The sequence below is a fragment of the Saccopteryx bilineata genome, chromosome 9 (assembly GCF_036850765.1).
Source record: "Saccopteryx bilineata isolate mSacBil1 chromosome 9, mSacBil1_pri_phased_curated, whole genome shotgun sequence".
In the NCBI taxonomy this organism is placed as follows: domain Eukaryota; kingdom Metazoa; phylum Chordata; class Mammalia; order Chiroptera; family Emballonuridae; genus Saccopteryx; species Saccopteryx bilineata.
In genome coordinates this window covers 20,166,344-20,188,581 of record NC_089498.1, presented here as the reverse complement: position 1 = coordinate 20,188,581, position 22,238 = coordinate 20,166,344, and the positions used below count along the sequence as shown (strand labels likewise).

The 22,238-nt window shown below is 44.6% G+C and overlaps 1 protein-coding gene across 3 annotated transcripts in view; it reads right to left on the bottom strand.

Moving 5' to 3' along the window:
- Positions 1-22,238, bottom strand: part of WWP2 (WW domain containing E3 ubiquitin protein ligase 2) — a 153,729-nt gene that overhangs the window by 66,547 nt on the left and 64,944 nt on the right. For all 3 annotated transcript variants that reach the window (XM_066242088.1, XM_066242089.1, XM_066242090.1), the window contains exons 5-6: positions 21,367-21,504; positions 19,600-19,696 (exon numbers count right to left, since the gene is read on the bottom strand). In XM_066242088.1, coding sequence (XP_066098185.1) covers positions 19,600-19,696; positions 21,367-21,504 — 235 coding nt within the window. The remainder of the gene's footprint in view (positions 1-19,599; positions 19,697-21,366; positions 21,505-22,238) is intronic.

Sequence of the window (22,238 nt, the reverse complement as noted above, 5' to 3'; positions counted from 1 at the left end):
GAACAACTTATATCCAGAATATATTTTTAAAACCCTCAAAACTCAGTAATTAGAAAACAGCAAACCAATACAAAAAATAATCAAAAGATTTCAACAGCCACTTCATCAGAGATGATCTACAAATGGCAAATAAGCACATAAAGGATATTCAACATCATTCCTCATTAGGGAAATACAGAGTAAAACCACAGTGATACAACATTACACACCTTTTAGAGTGGGTAGGGGACACTGACAGTTAACAAGTGCTGACAAGGATGCAAAGCAACTGGAACTCTCAGACATTGCTGGAAGGAATGCAACATGGTCCAGACACTCTGGAAACCAGTTCAGCAGTGTTTTATAAAGTTAAACATGCATTTAGCATATAAACCAGCAATCCTACTCCTAGGTATTTACCCAAGAGAAATGAAAACATATGTTTATGTAAAACCTATAGGCAATGTTTACAGTGATTTTATTCATAATTTCCAAAACTGTAAACAACCCCAAATCCTTCACATGGTGAATGACCAGATAGGCTGTGGTATATCCATACAGTGGACTACTACTTAGAAAACAAAAAGAACAAACCACTGATACATGCAACAACATAGATGAATCACAAATGCACCATGCTGAGTAGAAGAAGACTGACACAAAAAGTTGCGTAGTATATACATTATTCCAATTCTATAACATGTAGGAAGAGGCAAAACTGTAGGGAAAGAAAACAGATTAGGTCCTGGCAGGTTGGCACAGTGGTAGAGCATCAGCCTGGTGTGTGGATGTCCTGGGTTCGATTCCCATCAGGACACACAAGAGAAGTGCCCATCTGCTTCTCCACCCCTCCCCCTCTCGCTTCTCTCTCTCTCTCTCTCTCTCTCTCTCTCTCAGTCATGGCTCAAACGGAGCAAGCTGGCCCTGGGCGCTGAGGGTGGCTCCATGACCTCTGCCTCAGATGCTAAGAAGAGCTCGGATGCTAAGCAACAGAGCAGCGTCCCAGATGGGCAGAGCATCATCCCCTGGTCGGCTTGCTGGGTGGATCCCAGTCGGGGCGCATGTGGGAGTCTGTCTCTCTCCTCCCCTCCTCTCACTGAATAAAAAAATAAATAAATAAGTAAACAAACAGATTAGTGTTTGCCAGTGGCTGGGGGTAGAAGGAGGGGTTGACTACAAAGGGGTGCAAGGGAACTTTTTGGGGAGATAAGACATTCTCTATCTCATTTATAGCAGTGGTTACCAGACTGTATGCTTTTGTCAAAATCTACAGACCTGCCCTGGCCCGGTGGCTCAGCTGGTCAGGGCGTCGTCCTGAGGCGCAGAGGTTGCCAGTTTGATCCCCAGTCGGGGCACGTGCAGGAACAGATCAATGTTCCTGTGTCTCTTTTCTCTCTCTCTCACTCTCTCTTCTTCTTCCTCTCTCTCTAAAATCAATAAACATTTTTTCAAAAACCCCCACAGACTTATACACTGCAAAGAGTGAATTTTACTGTATGTAAGTTATACCTCAATAAACCTAACTTAATTTTGAAAAGCAATTTGTGTATTTCAGCCAGCAGGAAACAGTTCATCACATGAGCAAAAGGTTTTAAAAGACAAGTAAGTTATGGCATAAGAATATGCTTTCAAAAATAAAAAGACAGAAAACAAGAACCTTGATAAAAATGTGATTTAGGCAATATTCACTCTGTATTAATAAATATAAGGACTCTTCAAAGACTGGAGACATGTCCCTCCCAAATGTCAAGAACTCATGGCTGACTGAATGCCAGTGACAAGCATAGTTTTCTATCTTGGCAAAAGAGGCCCAGGATAGAAAAGGAAGGTTCTCTGACCTCAATTCAGCCCTGTTAGTCTTCAAACTCAGCAAGAGAAGTTTCAAGGTACAACAAGTAATAGTGGGTTTTTCTCCATTAATAAAAAAAAAAAAAAAAGAGGCATAAATTAAAACTACCTCATAAACTTAAAACTCTTGTCACATTCCAATGCAGGGATATTTGCCTGGATGATTAGACCCCAGAGGGTGGCTCCCACCCCTCCTCTGAGGCCTCTTAACTGGGTATTGTCTTTTAATAGCAGCATGGAAACAAAACTAAGTGAGGCTGGGCCAGTCTCCAGCAAGACAGAACCAGCAAAAAACAGGCACTTAAAATAGAAGCACAGTGAAGAAATGGGAAGCAGTGATGGGAAGAGGAACGGTTTCTGCCATTCAGAGAGGCACCAATAAGCAAACCTGCTCCCACCTACGCCCTCCTCAATTCACACACGGATTAGGGAAAAAAGGGAGGGGGATGGAAAGGAGAGGTGAAAAGGGAAAGGCACAATTTTGAGCTAAAATGGGACCATTCTAGTCATTCCAGGGGTAATTTACGGCTCCATTCCACGCCCTACCTTTGCTGCCAGCCTCCAAAATGACAGGAAAGGTAAAAATAAAATTGCTGCCAAGTCCGTTCTCCATTACAGAAAGAGACATGATTTACTTGAGCCCAACCTACAGCAAGAACAACCCTCTCAATGGTGGCAGCTTCATGAGACTAAAAAAGGCATCTTAGGAGAGAATATATAATAAAATTTGACTCACCTAATCTAATTCCAGGCTGTATGTTGGGCTTAATTGAAAAGAATGCTCAAATTGTGTTTCAGAAACTAAAATTAAAGTTATTCTTACTATCCGCATTCATTATGGTATTATACAAATGTTCAGTCTATAAAATATTAAACTTGAGCACACAGGCAAAAAGATAAATTAAGTCACCTTAATAGCCAGAAGGATATATCACATTCATGGGTTAAAACATCAATTAAGTAACAATACTAATTGCCCCCCGAAAAAAGAAAAGAATGCTCAAACACCCACCCAGACAAACTTGAGAGAGAGCAGAAGTTCAGGTGAAGTGCTCACTGTCCCATTCCACCCCGCCCTCTGGGGTGCACAGTGATGGCTAGAGGTTCCCTGAACATAGACGGCAGCCCATGGTTTATTTGTCCTATGGCCTGAGATGGTACAAAGGCACAGAATGCTGTCACAGCTTACGAGATGAGCGTCATGGGTCATCAACCTCCTCTGACTTACAGTTGGAATCTGCGTGGGGCTCCCGCTTACACAGGTAGGCCAGAAGGGTATCTCTAAATTTCCTCCTACTGGCTCACATCTTGTTTGAACCTAGGCCAGCTCAGAGCATCCCTGTGCTACAGCCCCAGACCAGAAAGGGCTCCATGGGACCCTGAAGTCTGAGGATGACAGATATCAGGGCAGCTACAGGGGGTGACAGTAGACTGGGCTGTTACTTCTAAGTATTCTGACACAACAAGTCATGAAAGTGGGAGAGAGGTAAGCTTCAAAAAGACAATGTTCAATGGATATTTCTCAAAACATCCCTCTAACCTCCTCCTGAGGAAAGTCAGAGCCTTTGCTGATCCACTCTCCTGGCACGTCCTTCCTTTACCCAGCCGGCTCCTGATCCAAACTTGGTCTAAATGTCCCTCAGCCCCAGGCCGCAGTCAAGCCCACTGCATCCTCTCACACAGTATCCCAATCTTTCCCTTTATGGCAATTGTTTGTAATCATTTATTTGTTCGTGTGTTGATGTAATGTCTCTCTCCACTAAGGTCCATGAGGGCAGGGCCATGTCTGCTTTGTGTCCCTTCACAGAACTGGCACACAGCAGGTGCCTGGCCCCCTAGTGGCATATGAACATATTTCCTGAATGAATAAAAGAAGCAAGCTATCAAATTCAAAAGCACACTTGGGCCTGACCAGGCAGTGGCACAGTGGATAGAGCGTTGGACTGGGATGCGGAGGACCCAGGTTCGAGACCCCGAGGTCGCCAGTTTGAGCGCGGGCTCATCTGGTTTGAGCAAGGCTCACCAGCTTGGACCCAAGGTCTCTGGCTCGAGCAAGGGGTTACTCGGTCTGCTGAAGGCCCACGGTCAAGGCACATATGAGAAAGCAATCAATGAACAACTACAGTGTTGCAACGAAAAACTGATGATTGATGCTTCTCATCTCTCTCTGTTCCTGTCTGTCTGTCCCTATCTATCCCTCTCTCTGTCTCTATAAAAAAAAGGAGGCCCTGGCCGGTTGGCTCAGCGGTAGAGCGTCGGCCTGGCGTGCGGGGGACCGAGGTTCGATTCCCGGCCAGGGCAATAGGAGAAGCACCCATTTGCTTCTCCACCCCCCCCCTCCTTCCTCTCTGTCTTTCTCTTCCCCTCCCGCAGCCAAGGCTCCATTGGAGCAAAGATGGCCCGGGCGCTGGGGATGGCTCCTTGGCCTCTGCCCCAGGCGCTAGAGTGGCTCTGGTCACGGCAGAGCGACACCCCGGAGGGGCAGAGCATTGCCCCCTGGTGGGCAGAGCCTCGCCCCTGGTGGGCGTGTCGGGTGGATCCCGGTCGGGCGCATGCGGGAGTCTGTCTGACTGTCTCTCCCCAGTTTCTAGCTTCAGAAAAATAAAAAATAATAAATAAAAAAAGGAAATAAATTAAAAAAAAAAAAAAGCAATCTCCAATACCTCTTCTGTTCTCTGCAACCCAGTCACTTCACTCCGTCTTCTCCAACCCTTTAAACAATGACATCCATGCCACAGGATGGAGCCCGTGATCCACCAGGTATTGGCAAGGGCCAGAGCAACTGTCTTCTAAAAAGGCTAGCCTTACACGTCATATAAAAACATTATTTTATTCGACTCATGTTGTGCTACATGCTCAATACTAAAATTGCAAGACAATCTCCAAATCCAACCAAATTTTACTTGACCTGAGTTTTGTTTTTGTTCTAACAGTAATTTCAAGCAGCCCCAACAGTAAAGTGATTAAACATGGGGATTAAGGAAGATACTGTATTTTCTCTGGTAGGCAGAATTTCTAAGATGACCCTCTTCCCAAAGATACCCCACCATAGTCCCTACAACCAGTGTATATAATGAAATGTCACACATTTGATTATGTTATGTTACATGGCACAGTCAACCTCAAGAAAGGGAGATCGTCCAGGCAAGCCTGACTCATTACATAATTTCTTAAAAGCAGAGTGCTTTCTCTGGCAGATGACAGATATAGAGGGCAGGAGAGAAAATCAGAAAAATTTGAAGCATGAGGGAGATTTGACACACCCTTGCTGGCTTGAAGATTGGAGGGACAATGAAAAAAAAATGTGGGTGGCCTTAAGGAGCTGAGAGAGTCCCTGATGACAGCCAACAAAGACATGGGGACCTCAATCCCACAACCACAACTAACTGAATTCAGCCAACAACCTTAGTGAGCTTTAAAGTAAATTCTTCCTTAGAGTTTCCAGATAAGCATGCAGTTCTGCCATCACCTTGATTTTGGCCTTGTGAGACCCAGACTAGACAATCCAGTGGCCACACTGTACCAAACACTTGACCTACAGAACTATGACCTAATAAATGGTGTTGTTTTAAGCTCTGAGTTTGTGGTTACTTGTTACACCTCCATAGAAAATGAATATATCCTTTCAATACAAATAAATGTCAACTTCCACAAAAGATATTAACTCTCAAATATATAGTTAGGTAAGAGCCTCAGCCTGAATTCTTGCTGCTCCCCCTACTGTACTCTAGTTAGGGGGACTTATACACTGACAGCATTGCCCTATAGAATCAGTACTCATCTCAAAGGGGCAGCATTTCTGTGATCTGAAAGTCCTTTATGAGACACATTTCTAAGATTCAACAATCACTTGGGAATCGGAAAAGCTATCTGTGAGTGAGATATTTCTGTTCTTAGAGGGTAAGATTCTTTTCTGGTAGAGTTCAGGCACACGAACTTTACACGTTCTTTTTCCAAACAAGATGTATTTACATGACAACTTATCTCTAATTCCAATATTTGCCTTAAAAGTTACAGAGATTTGAAAAAAAAACAGTCCATGAAAAGGGTTCAGTATGAACATTTCAACCATGGAGAAAAAAACCAGATGAATTCTTCAGTGACTGAGCGGGCAGTGGGGACCCACCACGTGCTTGGCGGCTAGGCTAAGCCTTGGAAAGCACAAGCAGTCCTGATATAAAGGCTCCCTACACCCTGGGCCCCTGAAACCATTGCTTCTCAAGGGTAGGAGCACCAAGGAATGTAAACCATAGCAAGACCCACCCCACAGCTCTGGCCAGTGAGTAGCAGAAACACAAGATTCTTTCATCTCAGCAAATATTTACTGAGCTGCTGCTACGTGCAGCAAGGAACTCTTCTAGGCCCTGCTGGGGACACAGAGATGAGTAAGGCACAGACGCCTCTGATATGGTGTCAAGAACTCCGCACTACCACCCCTGCACGCCTCCCCAAAGGAAATGGAAGAGGAAGAAGTAACTCCTCAACTCATTATTATTTTCTAAGTATAACCAAAATAGTATAATTTAATTTAAAATAAAGCTTTTTTTAAAATCTTTTTTTAAAGGCAAAAATTTTAAAGTAAAATTAAAAATACACAAAAAGAGAGCAAAACCAACCTGGTCCTAATCTCCCTTCTCCTTCACAAAATATCAATTATTCATACCACATCTTAGGTTTTCACTAATATCATTTAAAGGTGTTTTTTTTTGTCATTTTGTCTTTAAAAAACTGCATCTTCAGGCCTGACCTGTGGTGGCGCAGTGGATAAAGCGTCAACCTGGAAATGCTGAGGTCGCCGGCTCGAAACCCTGGGCTTGCCTGGTCAAGGCACATATGGGAGTTGATGCTTCCAGCTCCTCCCCCCCCCTTCTCTCTCTCTGTCTCTCCCTCTCCTCTCTAAAATGAATAAATTTTTTTTTAAAAAAAGAAAAAACTGCATCTTCAAAGGCCATACCATAAGCCAAGAAGGCCCAGCCCCGTAGACATGCTATAAAACTCAGAGTAAAACCAAACAGAAAATCTTAAGACAGCAAGCCAGTGGACAATTCTTGTTCTCTTTGCACCATTAGATGCAGAATTTTATACTCCACTGTCAAATAATCAGCAAACCAAAGAAGATGTGAAACAAAGAACGTGAGACAGGAATTAAAAGGCAAGAGATGAAAACAACTCCAAAGACATTAAAACTTACAAGAAACATAAATGGATCACCATGAGAGTTGAAAGAAGTCATCATACTGGTTTCTTTCTTTATTTTTCAAGTTAGACAAATTTATTGGTATTTTAGTAAAGACATTCATTCTCAGTCATTTCTCTCTCACATCTTGTCCATAGTTTAATATTTTGTTTGAGTTAAGAAAATATACAGGAGAGAAATGTTATTTTAACATAAACAGTAAAATGAGAAAAATGAAAAGTATGCCTACATTAAAGCCGGTTAAATTCATGTATTTCAATATCATTACATACTAGTTTCTTAAAAAAACAGTTAAATACGGTTGCAAGAAACACCATCTAACATATAAGGACCAAAAAGGTTGATGGGGGAAACAAGAAGCTAAGTAAATACAAAACAAAAGAAAGTCGGGATAGCTGTGCGAATGTCAAAACAAAATTTTAAGACTGATTTCTAAACTTCAGGTATAATTTCCATACAGTAAAGTCGCCCTTTTTAAGGGTGCAGTTAATGAGTTTTAACAAATGCACACAATCACATTACCACCATCACAATCAAGACATAGAACATTTCCTTTGCCCCCAAATACTTCTCGGTATCCTTTTGCGGCTGCGGGAGGGGAAGAGAGAGACAGAGAGGAAGGAGAGGGGGAGGGGTGGAGAAGCAGATGGGCGCTTCTCCTGTGTGCCCTGGCCAGGAATCGAACCCGGGACTCCTGCACGCCAGGCCGACGCTCTACCACTGAGCCAACCGGCCAGGGCTGTTCCTTCTTATTGCTCAGACCAAATAATGTTAAGAGAAAAAGCATTTAAAAATAATAAGGATAAAAAGTTCAATTTCGGTGGCTAGTTACCTCAGTTGGTTAGAGCACCGCCCCAATTAGCCAAGGTTGCAGATGTGATCCCCAGTCTGGGCACATACAAGAATCAACCAATGAATGCATAAATAAGTATAACAACAATTCAAAGTTTCTCTCTCAAATCAATAAAAATAATTAATTTTAAGTTCAGTTTGCCCAGAAGACATATCTCAAATTTGTACTGTGGACCCAATAAAATAACCTTGAAAAACATACAGCAGATATTCACAGCTGTGGTCTGGCCTGACCTAGTACTACCCTCATCTCCTATTTTCCCGTCCCTCCCTCCACTCCGGCCAGACTGGCCTCCCTGCTGCTCCTTCAACTCCAAAGGCACAGTCCCATCTTAGCCTCCATGTAACAGCCATTCCTCTGTCCAAACACTCTTCCCCCTATATCCTTATGGCTAAATCCTTCTCCTTCTTCAAATCTTTGTTTAAAGGTCACCTTCTCAATGACACCTCTCTTGACTACTCTATTTAATACTACATCTTGTTATGTGATACAGTCCTATTTTTTCAAGGATCAAATTTACTTTTTACATAATAAAACCAGAAAAAAAAAAAGAGAAACACTCTGGGATTCCTCATTATTGTAGAAGCTAAAGCAAAGAATGTTTCTAGAAAAGACTAGTCCACAAGGTTAGATCTGCAGATGAGTCAGGTAGGCCTCTGTGGCTGTAATCACAGCAGAATTATAGAGGTGAATGCCAGCAGGAAGCAAACTGATACATAAATGGACATGAGAACAGGAAGCCCAAAGAAAATTAATACAAATATCCTCATGTACTTTCAAAAAGTTAAGGCTACATAATAACTTCAGAAAGCCCAGAGACATGTGATACATAAGGTAACATATATTCTGTATTTTAGTTCCACGACAATTTTTATCTAATGCAAAATCTAAATATAGATTTGTTTCAGTGTTTTAAAGGGGCCATTCTGTGTAGGCTATTGGGTACGCCATCATAAAGACAGTCAAAACCAAACCCCAATTCTCCACCTCCACAGCCTTGGCGGTTTCAAAAAGAGGCACTGATTGCCAACAGAATCCTAAATGAAAAGTCTGACCTCATCAAACCAAACCACAGCTACATGGCTTAAGCAACCCTTCTCCCTGCCATCCATATCTGTCCAAAGCATCTGCAATCAGTTCTGGTCTGGTCCTTCATCACCACGTACTCAAGCTGCCCAAGTTCCCATGATTAAAAAGGTATTTCTACTAGACCCACACTCTTTCTCTTTGCTTCTTTCTAAATTCTTTCCCTTTCCATCACAATTTTCTAGGACTGAGAGGTCCTAAAACCCAGATAAAAATCTGATTAAAGTAGAAATACCACTCCGGTGCCCTCGACTGTGGTGACCCTTATGCGGGCCCTGCTGTCCAGTGTCAGGAATACGTTTGTTTTACTCTGTATCTCTTAAGTTTGGCTTTTATTCCTCCTCCTGTGGATATACTTTCAGAGGATCAACTCTGCCCCAGGGGCACACAGACCATGGTTCCATGGAGCCTACTAAACACCAATCCCAACCATTATTCAGGATGCCATTTTCAAGTGACGGCTTCGTAAGCTCCTTCTCTCCTGCATTTGCTCAGTCCAAGAGCCTGGGAGTCCCCACTCTTCCTCTTCATTCTTCACCCGTCTCTTTAGTCCTGCTCGATGATTACACCTCTCAGGTAGTTCTGTCTCCTCTCTATTCCACCACGCCCAGCTAGTCATTACCTCCCACCTCATCAGTTCCTACAGCAGTCCTTTTATTGGTCCCTGATTCCAGTCTGAGCCTTCACTGTGTCAGATACCCTCTGCTATTCCACAAACCTCCCTTCTCCTGCCCACTCACTGTAAGGGCCAGATGCCTCTCAGACGCCCCTGCAGCTAGGTTCTGGAAGTGACTTAGGGTGCAACAATGGGAAGGTCTTGCAGGAGATTTGGAGAGCAGGAGGAAGGCAGAGACCATTTTCCTTGTGGTGGTGATGACAAGCAGGGGCTCTTGCAGACCCTACACTTCCCTGCCTACATACCAGCTTCTGCATGTCAAGTGGTTATAGGGGCTGGAGCAGTTTCCTGACATCTGGATTGCACCTGCAGGGCTGTGTGTGACCTTGAAACCAAGGGTGGGGAAAGGCTCAACTCTGTTCCTGCAGCCTATTCAATGACTTCTGTAAATACCTAATTTCCCATATTAAATCCCCTTCTGCTCAAAATACCTAGAGTGATTTATGTTTTCTGCAACAAATCCTAACTGATTCAACATCAAATTCTCCCATCAGATGCTTTCCTGAATAGCTGACCACAGAAACAGCACATCATGCCCTCACTCACTCAAAATTCAGTGGTTCCCTATCTCCAAAGAATGAAATCTGAATTCCTCAGTAAAGCATAAAAGACCGTTTATAAACCGGTCTTACCTTCTCACTATCTCCTACAGCAGGGATCAGCAAATTTTCTGTAAAGGGCCCAATAGCAAACATTTTAGGCTTTGTAGACCATATACAGTCTCACTCACTGCTACTTACCTCTGTCACTGTAGCAAAGAAGTAGTCATGACAATATGTAAATGAATGAGGATAGCTGTATTCAAGTAAAATTTTATCTTAAAAAACAGGTGATCAGGAGAATAAGACAAGCTACAGACTGGGAGAAAACAATGAATTACAAAAAGCACATCTGATAAAGAAGCATTAATCAAATTATACAAAGAACTCATAAAACACAACAATAGAAAAGGAGCAAATTCAATTTAAAAAAATGGGCAAAAGACCTGAACAGACACCTCATCAAAAAAGACATGCAGATGACAAATAAGCATATGAAAAGATTCCCCATATCACGTCATCAGGAAAATGCAGAAACCATGAGATACCACCATACACCTATCAGAATGGCCCAAATCCAAACAGGACAACACCAAATGCTGGTGAGGGTGTGGAGCAACAGGAATTCTCATTCGCTGCTGGTAAGAACGCCAAATGGCACAACTACTTAGAAAGACAGTTTGGCAGTTTCTTATAAAACTAAACATATTCTTACCATACGACTCAGCAATTGCTCTCCTTGGTGTTTACCCAAAGGAGTTGAAAACATGTCCACAGAAAAACATGCACACAGATGTTTATAGAAGTTTTATTCGTAATTGCCAAACTCAAGCAGCCAAGATGTTGTTCAATAAGTAAACAGATAAACAATGGTACATATATCCAGACAATGGAATATTCTTTAGCACTAAAAAGAAATGAGCTATCAAGCCATGAAAAGCCATGGAGGAAATTTAAATACATATTATTTTTCTTTTATTTATTTATTTTTCTTTCTATTTCTGAAGTGAGAAGCGGGAAGGCAGAGAGACAGACTCCGGTACATGCCTGACCGGGATCCACCCGGCATGCCCACCAGGGGGCGATGCTCTGCCCATCTGGGGCGTTCCTTTGTTGCAACCAGAGCCATCCCAGCACCTGAGGCGGAGGCCATGGAGCCATCCTTGGTACCCAGGCCAACTTTGCTCCAATGGAGCCTTGGCTGTGGGAGGGGAAGAGAGAGATAGAGAGGAAGGAGAGGGGGAAGGGTGGAGGGAGCAGTGGATGGGTGCTTCTGTGTGCCCTGGCTGGGAATCGAACCTGAGACTTCCACATGCCAGACTGATGCTCTAGCACTGAGACAACTAGCCAGGGCCGGTTAAATACATATTAATAAGTTGAAGAAGCCAATCTGAGCTGTACATGAAATAATTTCAATCATATGACATTCTAGAAAAAGTAAAACCATGGAGACTTTAAAAGGATTGGTGGTCCAGTGGCCAAGACATGAAAACAACCAAAAAGCCTTTCAATAGATGACTGGATAAAGAAGATGTGGTACATATATATGCTATGGAATACTACTCAGCCATAAGAAATGATAACATCGGATCATTTACAACATGGATGGACCTTGATAACATTATATTGAGTGAAATAAGTAAATCAGAAAAAACTAAGAACTATATGATTCCATACATAGGTGGGACATAAAAATGAGACTCAGGGACATGGACAAGAGTGTGGTGGTTACCAGGGAGGAGGGGAGGGGGAGGGAGAGGGTGGGGGGAGAGGAGGGGCACAAAGAAAACCAGATAGAAGGTGACAGAAGACTATATGACTTTGGGTGATGGGTATGCAACATAATCAAATGTCAAAATAACCTGGAGATGTTTTCTCTGAACCTGTGTACCCTGATTAATGTCATCTCTTTAAAATTAATTTTTTAAAAAAAGGATTGGTGGTCGCCAGGAGTTAAGGAGGAAGAAAAGACAGGCTCAGCACAGAGGATTTCCAGGGCAGTGAAACTACCCTGCATGACACTATAATAGTGATAAATGTCTACATAAATTCGTCAAAACTCATAGTATGTGCAACACCCAAAGTGAACCATATATAAACTAAGGACTTTAGGGGAAAATAATGTGTCAATGTAGGCTCATCACTATAACATATGTACATCCCCACCTCAGTGCAGGATACAGATGGCAGGGGAGGCTGTGTGTATGCGGGCAGGGAGCATATGGGAAACTTCTGTACCTTCTGCTCAATTTTGCTGTGAACCTAACACTGCTCTTTAAAAGAAAACAGAAACAGACCCCAAAAAAAGATGGCAGTCTGGATTTGGTCTGTGAGCCATAATTTGCCATAGCTATCATGCTGAGTATCCTATATATCCACATTACCAAATGATTAGTATTTCCTCGAATATGCCAAGGTCTCTTACCCAGCCTTATTTTTGCCCAGGCTGTACCCTCTGCCTGGAGTGACTTCCCTTACCCCCACTTCACTGGTCTGCAAACTCCTACAGAGTATAGCTCAGACATGTGAGCTGGAGTTAGGTAAACTTTCCACTACTTTCCTCCTGCATGTGTACTGACCACTATTGAGGTGTTCGTCACACCAAACTGTAATTGTCACCCAGTATCTGTCTCTTACTAGATGCCACAGTCCCATGCCAATGTCAGGGACCATTTTTATCTTTTTCTTACCACAGCCTAGCTTGGAGCCTGGCACTCATGTTTCTGGAACAAATACTGCCTCAACTGCAGATTTCTGCCTTATTTCCATGTAGTTCTAAGAGTTCCTCACCAGTTTTCTGACACATACCACATCTCTCTTGGCTCATAAAGAAATGACCAATAAATACCTGTGAAATAAACAGTCCTGAATAAACAAATGTATAGTAATGCATAATGTGTGATTTCAATTAGTAAAAAATTAAGCCTGACCAGTGGTGGTGCAGTGGATAGATCATCTACTGGGGATAGTGAGGTGCCAGGTTCGAAACCGGGGTCACCAGCTTGAGCATAAGATCATCAAAATGATCCCATAGTCACAGACTTGAGCCCAAAGTTGCTGGCTTGAACAAGGGGTCACTGGCTGAGCTGAAGCCCCCAGGTCAAGGCACATATGGGAAAAGAATCAATGAACAACTAAAAGTGACATAATTACGAGTTGATGCTTCTCATCTCTCTCCCTTCCTGTCTTCTTTCTCTCTAAAAAAAAAAAATAATAATAATAATAATAATAATAATAAAATTAGTGTATAAAAGAATGTATAATTAAGCTCTATGACTACTCTCCAACACCTGGCTTTGAGAATGCAGTCGGGCTCTTGCCCATAGTCTCCATAGTCTCAGTCCTATTCCATGTAAGCCACCGCTCAGAAGAGAGTGCCATCAGCTCCCTGTGAGCAGGGACTGTGTCTCAGTTGTCACTGAATGAATAAATGATTCCTTCAGCTCATCATTCCTTTCCTTACTTCTTCCTCTTCCCCAGCAGCCGCAATGAGGCTGTAACAGCCAGACTTCAAGTACAAGCTGTAGGGTGGAAGGCTGAATGGAAACTGTCAACGGGCTCACTTGAGTTTCATGCTGACAGGGTGGCATCTCCAAATAACTGCAATCCCAGATCAAGTAGCTTTTAGTCAGCTCACCTGAAGGAGTCACTGGTAGCCAACAATCCCTGAGAGAGTGGCCCGGAGCCCGAAGGCTCAGTCCCTGTCCCGCCCTCCCAGTTAGCTGTGCTTCCCAATAGCCCTGGGCCCCCAGGACTCCCAGCAGCGTTCCCAGCAGAACCATGCCCGACAGAGTTTATTTTTCTTTCCTTTCTGGGCTAGGCTGTCTGCAGACACAGCTGATGAGCTATTTAGAGCTCACCAGAGGCCTTGGGGCTCTATAAGTCTCCAAGATTATACCTCTTTTAAATCTTCAGAGGTCAGTAGTGCCAAGGCCAAGGAGGCAATAAATCTGATATGTTTTCATCAAAGCAAGACAAAAAGAAAAAGAAGGGAGGAGGGCAGAGGACAACTCTCTAAGAGGTTAAAACTTTTCTGTGTAATAAAGTCACGGGCTGGGTGGGAGGAATTTGTTAAAACACAGATTCTGACCAATACAGCTAATGATGGACATACAGATTTAAGGTCTCCAGCCCTTCAGCAAACACACACGTACACACATGCACACACATTCATGCACATTCACACATACTCTTATACAAAATAACTTAAACACATACTGTAAAATTAACCGTTCTATAAGCCCCTACGTGCAGCTTCTTCACCGAGATCCCTTTCAGTTTTCAGACCTATTAATGAAAAAGTTCATGAACCTAAAAGCAAATTCAACGCTTTCTTCCACTTTTTTGTCCCTGTATGACTTTGGAAAATCTACAGGGATTCTAGACTAAGGAGAGGTTATTCAAGTCTGAAGAAATCTTCAGGCTGAGCACGGAGTAGCAGCATCACTAGGAGACAGTCCTATGGGTTCTATCCATCATTTGACTTCACCTTCACCCAGATTTCACATACTAGCTGGGGAGGTGGGGAAATCACAGATGCTAAGAACCAGCAAACAACAGAGGGCCTTAGACATCCTGGCTTTCCACTCTTCCGTCTGGAATTTCACAACTAGTTCTGCCCTAACTGAACAGAGCTGCCAGCACCAGCTCGGATCCCCGCTGCTGAGTTCTTCCTCCCTCCACATACTTCCTGCTGTTAGCTTCTCTAGTTCACACGTTAGCTGCCGCCACTAGTCCCTCAGGTACTGTACTGAACAGCGGACAGTGGACAACAGTCTCTCTGCACACTCCCGTCCCACTCCCCCCTCACTTTCCCTCGCCACTGATCTCCTCTCTCTCTGAGCACTCAGTTTTATTGGCCAGTTCCATACACATCTAGTGCATCACAAAGACTGTGAACTCGCTGTGGAAGGTGCTTTCGGCAAGCCCTGTACATCGTGTGCACCAGACCAGGCACACATTATTAGATCTTCAAAACCTGGATTGACTTAGGCATCATTCCCAAAACCAGCCCTCATTCCAGTAAAATCAAATAAGCACTAGGGGATTATTAAAAGGTGTGGTGGGTACTCCTCATGCCAGCTAGCACACTCTCTCCCAGGGGCTCCATGACACCCCGGGCACTCTCCACTAGTAGGATATGGAACCCTGGCTGAGGACACAGGGCAGGGTGGCACACTAACAGACAGAAACCTGGGCATGCCATGTAATAGACCCACTCCATTCAAACACCAAATGCTGTTAGACCAGCCCTCACAGGCCACCAAGGTTAGTGCTGCTCTGACACATGTCTGGCAGTGACCCGCTTTCATCTGGAACCCATTCCCCCGCCTCCCAAACTGAATTCCCAGAAAGCAAGGCCAATGTGGAGCACCGACTTAGAATCATCAGCTACACTGCTACCTACGTACACTGGGCAAAAGAGAAATGAGCGGTCATTATCGAGCCTGGAGAAATCCTAGGCTCTGCAATCTGTCTACCTCAGTCGCAAACAATTTCTCCATGGCAGTTCATTTTTCTAAGGTGGGTGTGCGACACTCTATTTTTTACTGTGAACTATACTATGTAAACAAAAGAATATATTAGAATATATTCAGTTTAAGGAAAAACAGTAAGATGAACGGTGGAGGACCCACTACCCATGCTAAGAATTAATATTCCTGGCCCCAGCTGGGTGGTTCAGTGGATAGAGTGTCACCTCAGCATGCCGAGGTCGTGGGTGTGATCCCTGGTTAGAGCACATGAGAAGCAACCAATGACTACACAACTAAAGGGAACTAAGTGGAATGAGTTGATGCTTCTCTCTCTCTTTCTCTCTCTCAAATCAATGGAAAAAAATTTTTTTTAATTAACTTCTTGGCACATGTAAGTTTCTGTGTGCTTTTTCCTCATTATACCCATCTCCATCTCCCCAATGAGAACCATTCTCCTGAATTCAGGGTTAATTACTCCCTTCTGCTTTTTATAGTTTTACTACCTATAAAGGTATTCATAAATATAAATATATATATATATATATATATATATATATATATATATATATATATATATGGCCCTGGCCGGTTGGCTCAGTGATAGAGCGTCGGCCTGGCGTGCGGGAGTCCCGGGTTCGATTCCCGGCCAGGGCACACAAGAGAAGCGCCCATCTGCTTCTCCACCTCTCCCCCTCTCCTTCCTCTCTGTCTCTCTCTTCCCCTCCTGCAGCCGAGGCTCCATTGGAGCAGTTTGCCCGGGTGCTGAGGATGGCTCTGGGGCCTCTGCCTCAGGCGCTAGAATGGCTCTGATTGCATCAGAGCAATGCCCCAGATGGGCAGAGCATTGCCCCCTGGTGGGCGTGCCAGGTGGATCCCGGTCAGGCGCATGCAGGAGTCTGTCTGACTGCCTCCCCGTTTCCAGCTTCAGAAAAATACAAAAATAAATAAATAAATAAATAAAATATATATATACAATTTTATACATAACAAAGCATTATAGAGAGCATAAAAGTAAATCCTGGAGGGAAGGGGGGAGGGCATTTGGAGGAGGGGGACAAGTGGGAGGTTGGGGGGAACACGGGGGTGGAGGGATGTACTAGGTGGGACACTTGAATTTATGTAAACACAATAAATTAAAATAAATATAATTTAAAAAATAAAATAAATAAAAATATATATAATTTTAAGTTTACTTTTTTTAACTTTATATAAATTACATCGTACTGCATGATTTTTACTGTGATCTGTTTCTCTTGTTCAGTGTTATGTTTCTGAGATTCCACCATATTAATGTATCTATCTTTCACCCATTTTTTACTATGGGACAATAATTTATTATAGGACTATACAACAATTTCTGAGAGTAACTCTTTCTTCAATCGTCCAGACCCACTGACTGTATACTAATAACGGTCTGTCTGCAAAAAAATTTATGCCATGTGAATTCTTGGTGGCAAACACATGGGGTTTCCACGTGGCAGACAAGATGATAAAGTAGCTAGAGATGTTTCACTCGATTATTCTTACAGAGTGGGCAAGATCTCACTGAAAAATGGAGCGAGGAGGCCTTGACCAGCAAACAGTGCCTTTGCTCGCTAAACCTGGGTAGACGATCCCCCAGAGTAAAACCTTTCCACGGTTCCAGCTCCACGGCTTAATAAGGCAGGGGGGGAGGAGAGAAGGCTGCTTGGACACTGCAGTCTTCACCTTCACGGGCACACCAGAGCACCTTTGATCATGGTGAATAACACCCAAGTCCAAGAAAAACCTATCCTTCAGACACTGAAAGCTAAATATTTAGTCTAGGAGGCAACAGACAGAAGCCCATCACTCTCTCTGCCCCAGCAAACCAAGGGCAGCGGAGGATTGTCCTTGAACCCTGAAGGTTTGATTCATCACCCATTAACTGATGTGAATGCATCAGTAATGTCACACCTCCCAGGCTGGGGGAAGAGGTAGGAGTGTGGGCAGGGGGTGCAACAGGCAGGCTCCAGAGCAAAGAAACCCCCACAACTTTCACCGAGCACTCCCAGTGTGCAAGGCCCTCAGACTGACATGCTAGCTATTAACTCCTATAATGACCCTGGGGAAGGTAGACTCCACTCTACACCTGAGAAAACTGATGCACCAGAAGGTTTAGTGACTTGTGCAATATCAAATAGCAAGCTGTAGTGGGAGTGCTCTTACCCAGTCGGCTACCCTGCTCCCATCTGCGCAGGCACACTGCCCAGCAGCGGTGCAGAAAGGGGTTCTCAGGGACACAGAAAATACTGCCTTCGGGTGATACTTTCAAAAGTGTGCCATGTGAACACCGAACCAATACTTAGACGGCCGAGGCCTGTGAAAACTCAGAGGCCACACACAGAAAAGGCTGCAGGGGCTAGGCAGACGGAGGAGGACTCCTGCGCAGTTTAGAACAGCTGGAAGGCACTTTGCCCACCAATAATTAACTAGCATTGAATGTCTACCAGTGTCATGGCAAAAATGCATTCGATGTTCCATGGCAGTCTGGCAGCTGGTTTAGCAACCAATAATCCTTGACACAAACAACAAAGACAGCCTACAGGGATAGTGTGTATGAATTTCAAGGTCAATCAACTAGAGAACTTCAGAGAGCAATAAATAGATTAAGAACTTAAGTCCAAACTTAAAGCTGGACTCTGCCTCCCTCTTCCAAATATGTGTATCAGTCGATTGACACAAACTTTCCAAGTCAGCTAAAAGGCCAAGGCAGCGGTCCACAGCGCCAGAGCTAAGAAGGCATCATTCTCAGAGTGAAATGCCAAGGTGTTCCTCTCCACCAGCTATTCGCCACGGGAGGGACTGTTTTCTCTAGTTCTGGGTGTCATTGCTTCTTGGTGGACACAGATTTGCCAGTTACATTGTCAGTTTTTATGCTGTGAGACTTGACTATTTATCCCAACTGCAGGTCGCCTCGTGAGTCACAGAAATGGGCAACTGGTCTTTGGAGTGTGGGTAACACCTTTGCAGAAGCTTGGAGAACAGAGGGCAAGGAAACACACCTCGGCTTACAATGACACCAGAGACGGAAGATCCAACACCCAACCCTCTCTTGCTCCTGACACCTGCCAGGGACTGAAACCTCACAGTCGCCCCGAGCAACCCAGTCCAGAGAGGCCAGTGGCTGTCCTCGGTCCTCGGAGGAAGTCTTTCCAGATGCTGTGGGTACTGGCTGAACTCATACTGCTTCTCCAAGCACTTTCCCCCACACCCTGGGCTTTGTTTGGGAAGATTTTACCAGTATTCACCTACTCTCTACAAATTAACAAAGATTTACACACTACATTCATATGATTCTTCTCCTTAAAAAGCCTGGGCATTTTGTACATTGTCATAAACAGTAAGAACAGGTTTGCAAACCCCTCCCTGTCTCCCTAATGCACTTAAAACTACTCTCCTGCCTGGGAGTTTGTACCGTGAACACAGGTATGAGATGGGCATGTCAGTAAATAAAAGAAAGTCATCCATGATCCATATAGCAAGTATAATGTAACTCTGACTGTAAGTGCGGGAGGTCTTAACCAACACTCCAAAGGGAACCACGGATCCCCCCATAAAGCAGAAACAGTCAGACAGAAAATGTCACACACAAAGAAGCACTGCTCTGAGCACCTCTGTGTGTATCCTGGCAGGTAACTGTGCCCGCCGCACTTGAGGTATAAAAAGCAGTTAAGTTCTGCTCAGCAGCTCCTCTTATCCAAACAACCAACTTAGCCAGTTCCAAATCTTTGACAGGCAGCCCCTGACCCTTCCGAGAATCCTGAGCTTTGTACTCCCCTCTGGGCCTCCTTAACACACTGAGTCGGTTATACACTCTCCGGAAATTTCCACTAGTTGCTAACATGAATCGTTGCTTGCCACTTGCCAGTGTGTTTTCAATGGCTCTAAGCACCTTCCAGGCTCCTCCTTATCCTCGAGGGTCTTACCGGGATCTCCCTCCAAAGCAGTTTGTGCTGGGGGACTGGTGCCGGTTCTCTGGAGTGACAGCTGTCCCGCCGGATTCTCTCGTAGCTGGCTGAGATCCTAGAAAGGAGATTCATGACAAGAAAAGACAAACGTTGAGAAGCTCAACCCTTGTTAGAGATGTGGCTGCAGGAATAGAGCTTGCCTGTGCATTAGAGTCGCCCAAGAAAGTGGGACACCGTTAGTCAAGCAAGCTGCAGCCACTAGCATGAGAAGAAATAGGGACAGCCAGGTGGAATCTGATCAGGGCCATGAAACAGTGGGCCTCAAACCTGGGAAACAGCTCTTCTCTCCAAGACCTTTAAGAATGTCTAAGGCATTTACAAGCATGTTGCCTGACATATTACATGAACTTCAGCCATCACGTGAAACAGAACAAATGCTGACCATGCAAAACGGGGGCAGGAATTGGGGCATTTCTCCATCTAACAGCCAGAGAGCTTTGAAAAAGCCAAATCCAATTCAATTTAAACCAAATTATGATACTGTTCTGCTAAAAACCTTTCAACAGCTTCCTGCTTCTTAGGAAGGGGTTCAAAATCCTTAGCAAGGCCTTCCAGGCTGGGTGGTCTGAGCCAGCCTGCCTCTGCGGCCTCACCTCCCACCACTGTCCTTGCTCCCGGCGATCCAGCCCCCCGGCCACTGCTGCTCCCACCACAGGCCAAGCCCACTCCCAGTTCAGCCTTTGCGCCTGGGACTCCACCTCTCACTCAGCCACCCCTTCCCCCACACCCTTGTCTAAACTCCTCATGCTCCAGCAGGTCTCAGCTTCCTCAGAAAAGCCTTCCCTGCCCCCTCCAATGTAGATGAGAGCCCCGGGTACAAGGATCTCATATCGCCCACCACCTTTCCTTCAGAGCGTTTGTCACAATTATAGTTGCTCCTGGGAGAAGCCACCAGGTGAATTCTGCCCCTGCCATCTAGCTGGAAGCCGGTACGAGACCCAGGACACAGTAGGTGCTCGATTACCTATATACGTGCTGGTTTTCTCCATGCACCAAAAGTACCCAAGCACCATTCGGTCCGGCTGAGGGAGGATTCTCAAGTCAAGGCCCAACCATTCGCCGAGTGCTCTTGAATTAGAACTCAAATTTCACCCCCTTGAAGCTACAGAAAGCCTGTTTTGGGCCTGGAGAGAGCCTTAGTTACATCACACTTAATGAGAAAAATTATGGAGAAACCCAACCCATTTCAGACTTCATGAAATAATTTCCTGCTAGATCCAAAGGTGACTAATTTCAGACTAGATCAAAAAAACAAACTGCCCACATTCAGGGCAGAGTGGGATACAGTCTCCAAATTCCCTGCTTCTGTCTGTATTTTGCTAGAATCTCTAAGACAGAGTCCCCTTCCCCGACCAGTAGCATCTCATAAAAGACACCCTCCAGCTCCCTAGAAAGCTTAACTGTATTAGGATAAAAAAAAGGGCCCAAGAAATATTTAGTAAAGACATTTTATTTTCCAAAGCTCATGTGGGATGAAAAGATGTTTTTCCCTGCTCTCAAACCAAACAACACACTTAGAAAGACTTGACATTTATTTTGGTCCTTTATCAGAAAGCTGTCCTTGTAAAATCATGCCATGATTCTGATCTTGCTGTGGTTGCTAAAAAGAATCGGGACCAGCGATGGGCCAGGGCTGGCCGAGCCGTTCCCAAACCCAGGGACCTGGTAGAGGACCAAACTCTGGACACCCCCTGCCCCCACACCCAGGAGCAGGGCAGCACTCACCGTCTGTCATGGCACTGCCATTAGGCACGCTTCCCAGATCAACAGTCGGCCCGTCCAGGAAAATTGTCAGCTCCCCGCCCGAGACAACACCGCCTTTGTTCTCCGTCTGCAGGTTCAGAGTCAGCTGCGTGTTCTCCACTGTTGGACACAAAAGGCAACATGGATAGGAGAAAGCAAACGCCCCGGAGTTAAGATTCTGTAACTTCTAAGCTCCCACTCTCCTCCTCTGGCTCCCCTGGCAACGTTTCTCTGCGTCTTCAAACCTGTCCTAGGGCATGGAGAAGAGAATGGGAAGGAACACGTCTGTCGCCACTGCTGTAGGAGGCTGGCGGGGAAGGCTGCACTCTCTTTTCTAAACATTTTAGGTTATTAGGTTAACTACATAATTTCGACATTACTTATTTGTATGTTTGCTCATACTTGCAGGACCATAAGAAAGAAAGAGAGAAGCTGATGGCGTGCAGAGGAAGAAAGCGGTTCTTCCGAGCGGCATCCCCTGCCCAGGTCGAGAACTGTGACAAAAGGAAACAGGTCAGGAGCCCCTGAGATGTCATCAGGAGTCATCGCTAGATGAAGGATTTCATGGCGCATTCTTTTCTTATTTGTGTTAAAAAGTGTTGTTGTTATTTTCAACCCTGAAAATGTTTCACTTTGAAATAAGGAAAAAGTTTTTAAACAATAAAAGTTTAATACAAGCAAGTCAGCTCCACAGTCGCATGGCCAGGGGTTAGTCGTGGGAGGAGAGACCTGTCGACGCCCGGCCCTGTGACTGAGGTGGGAGGCAGCTTCGGTTCACACACTTCCCAGAGCACTAGGTGAAGTCAGCAGTGTGGGCACACCAGGAGGTGGGCTGGGAACTTCTACACACACAT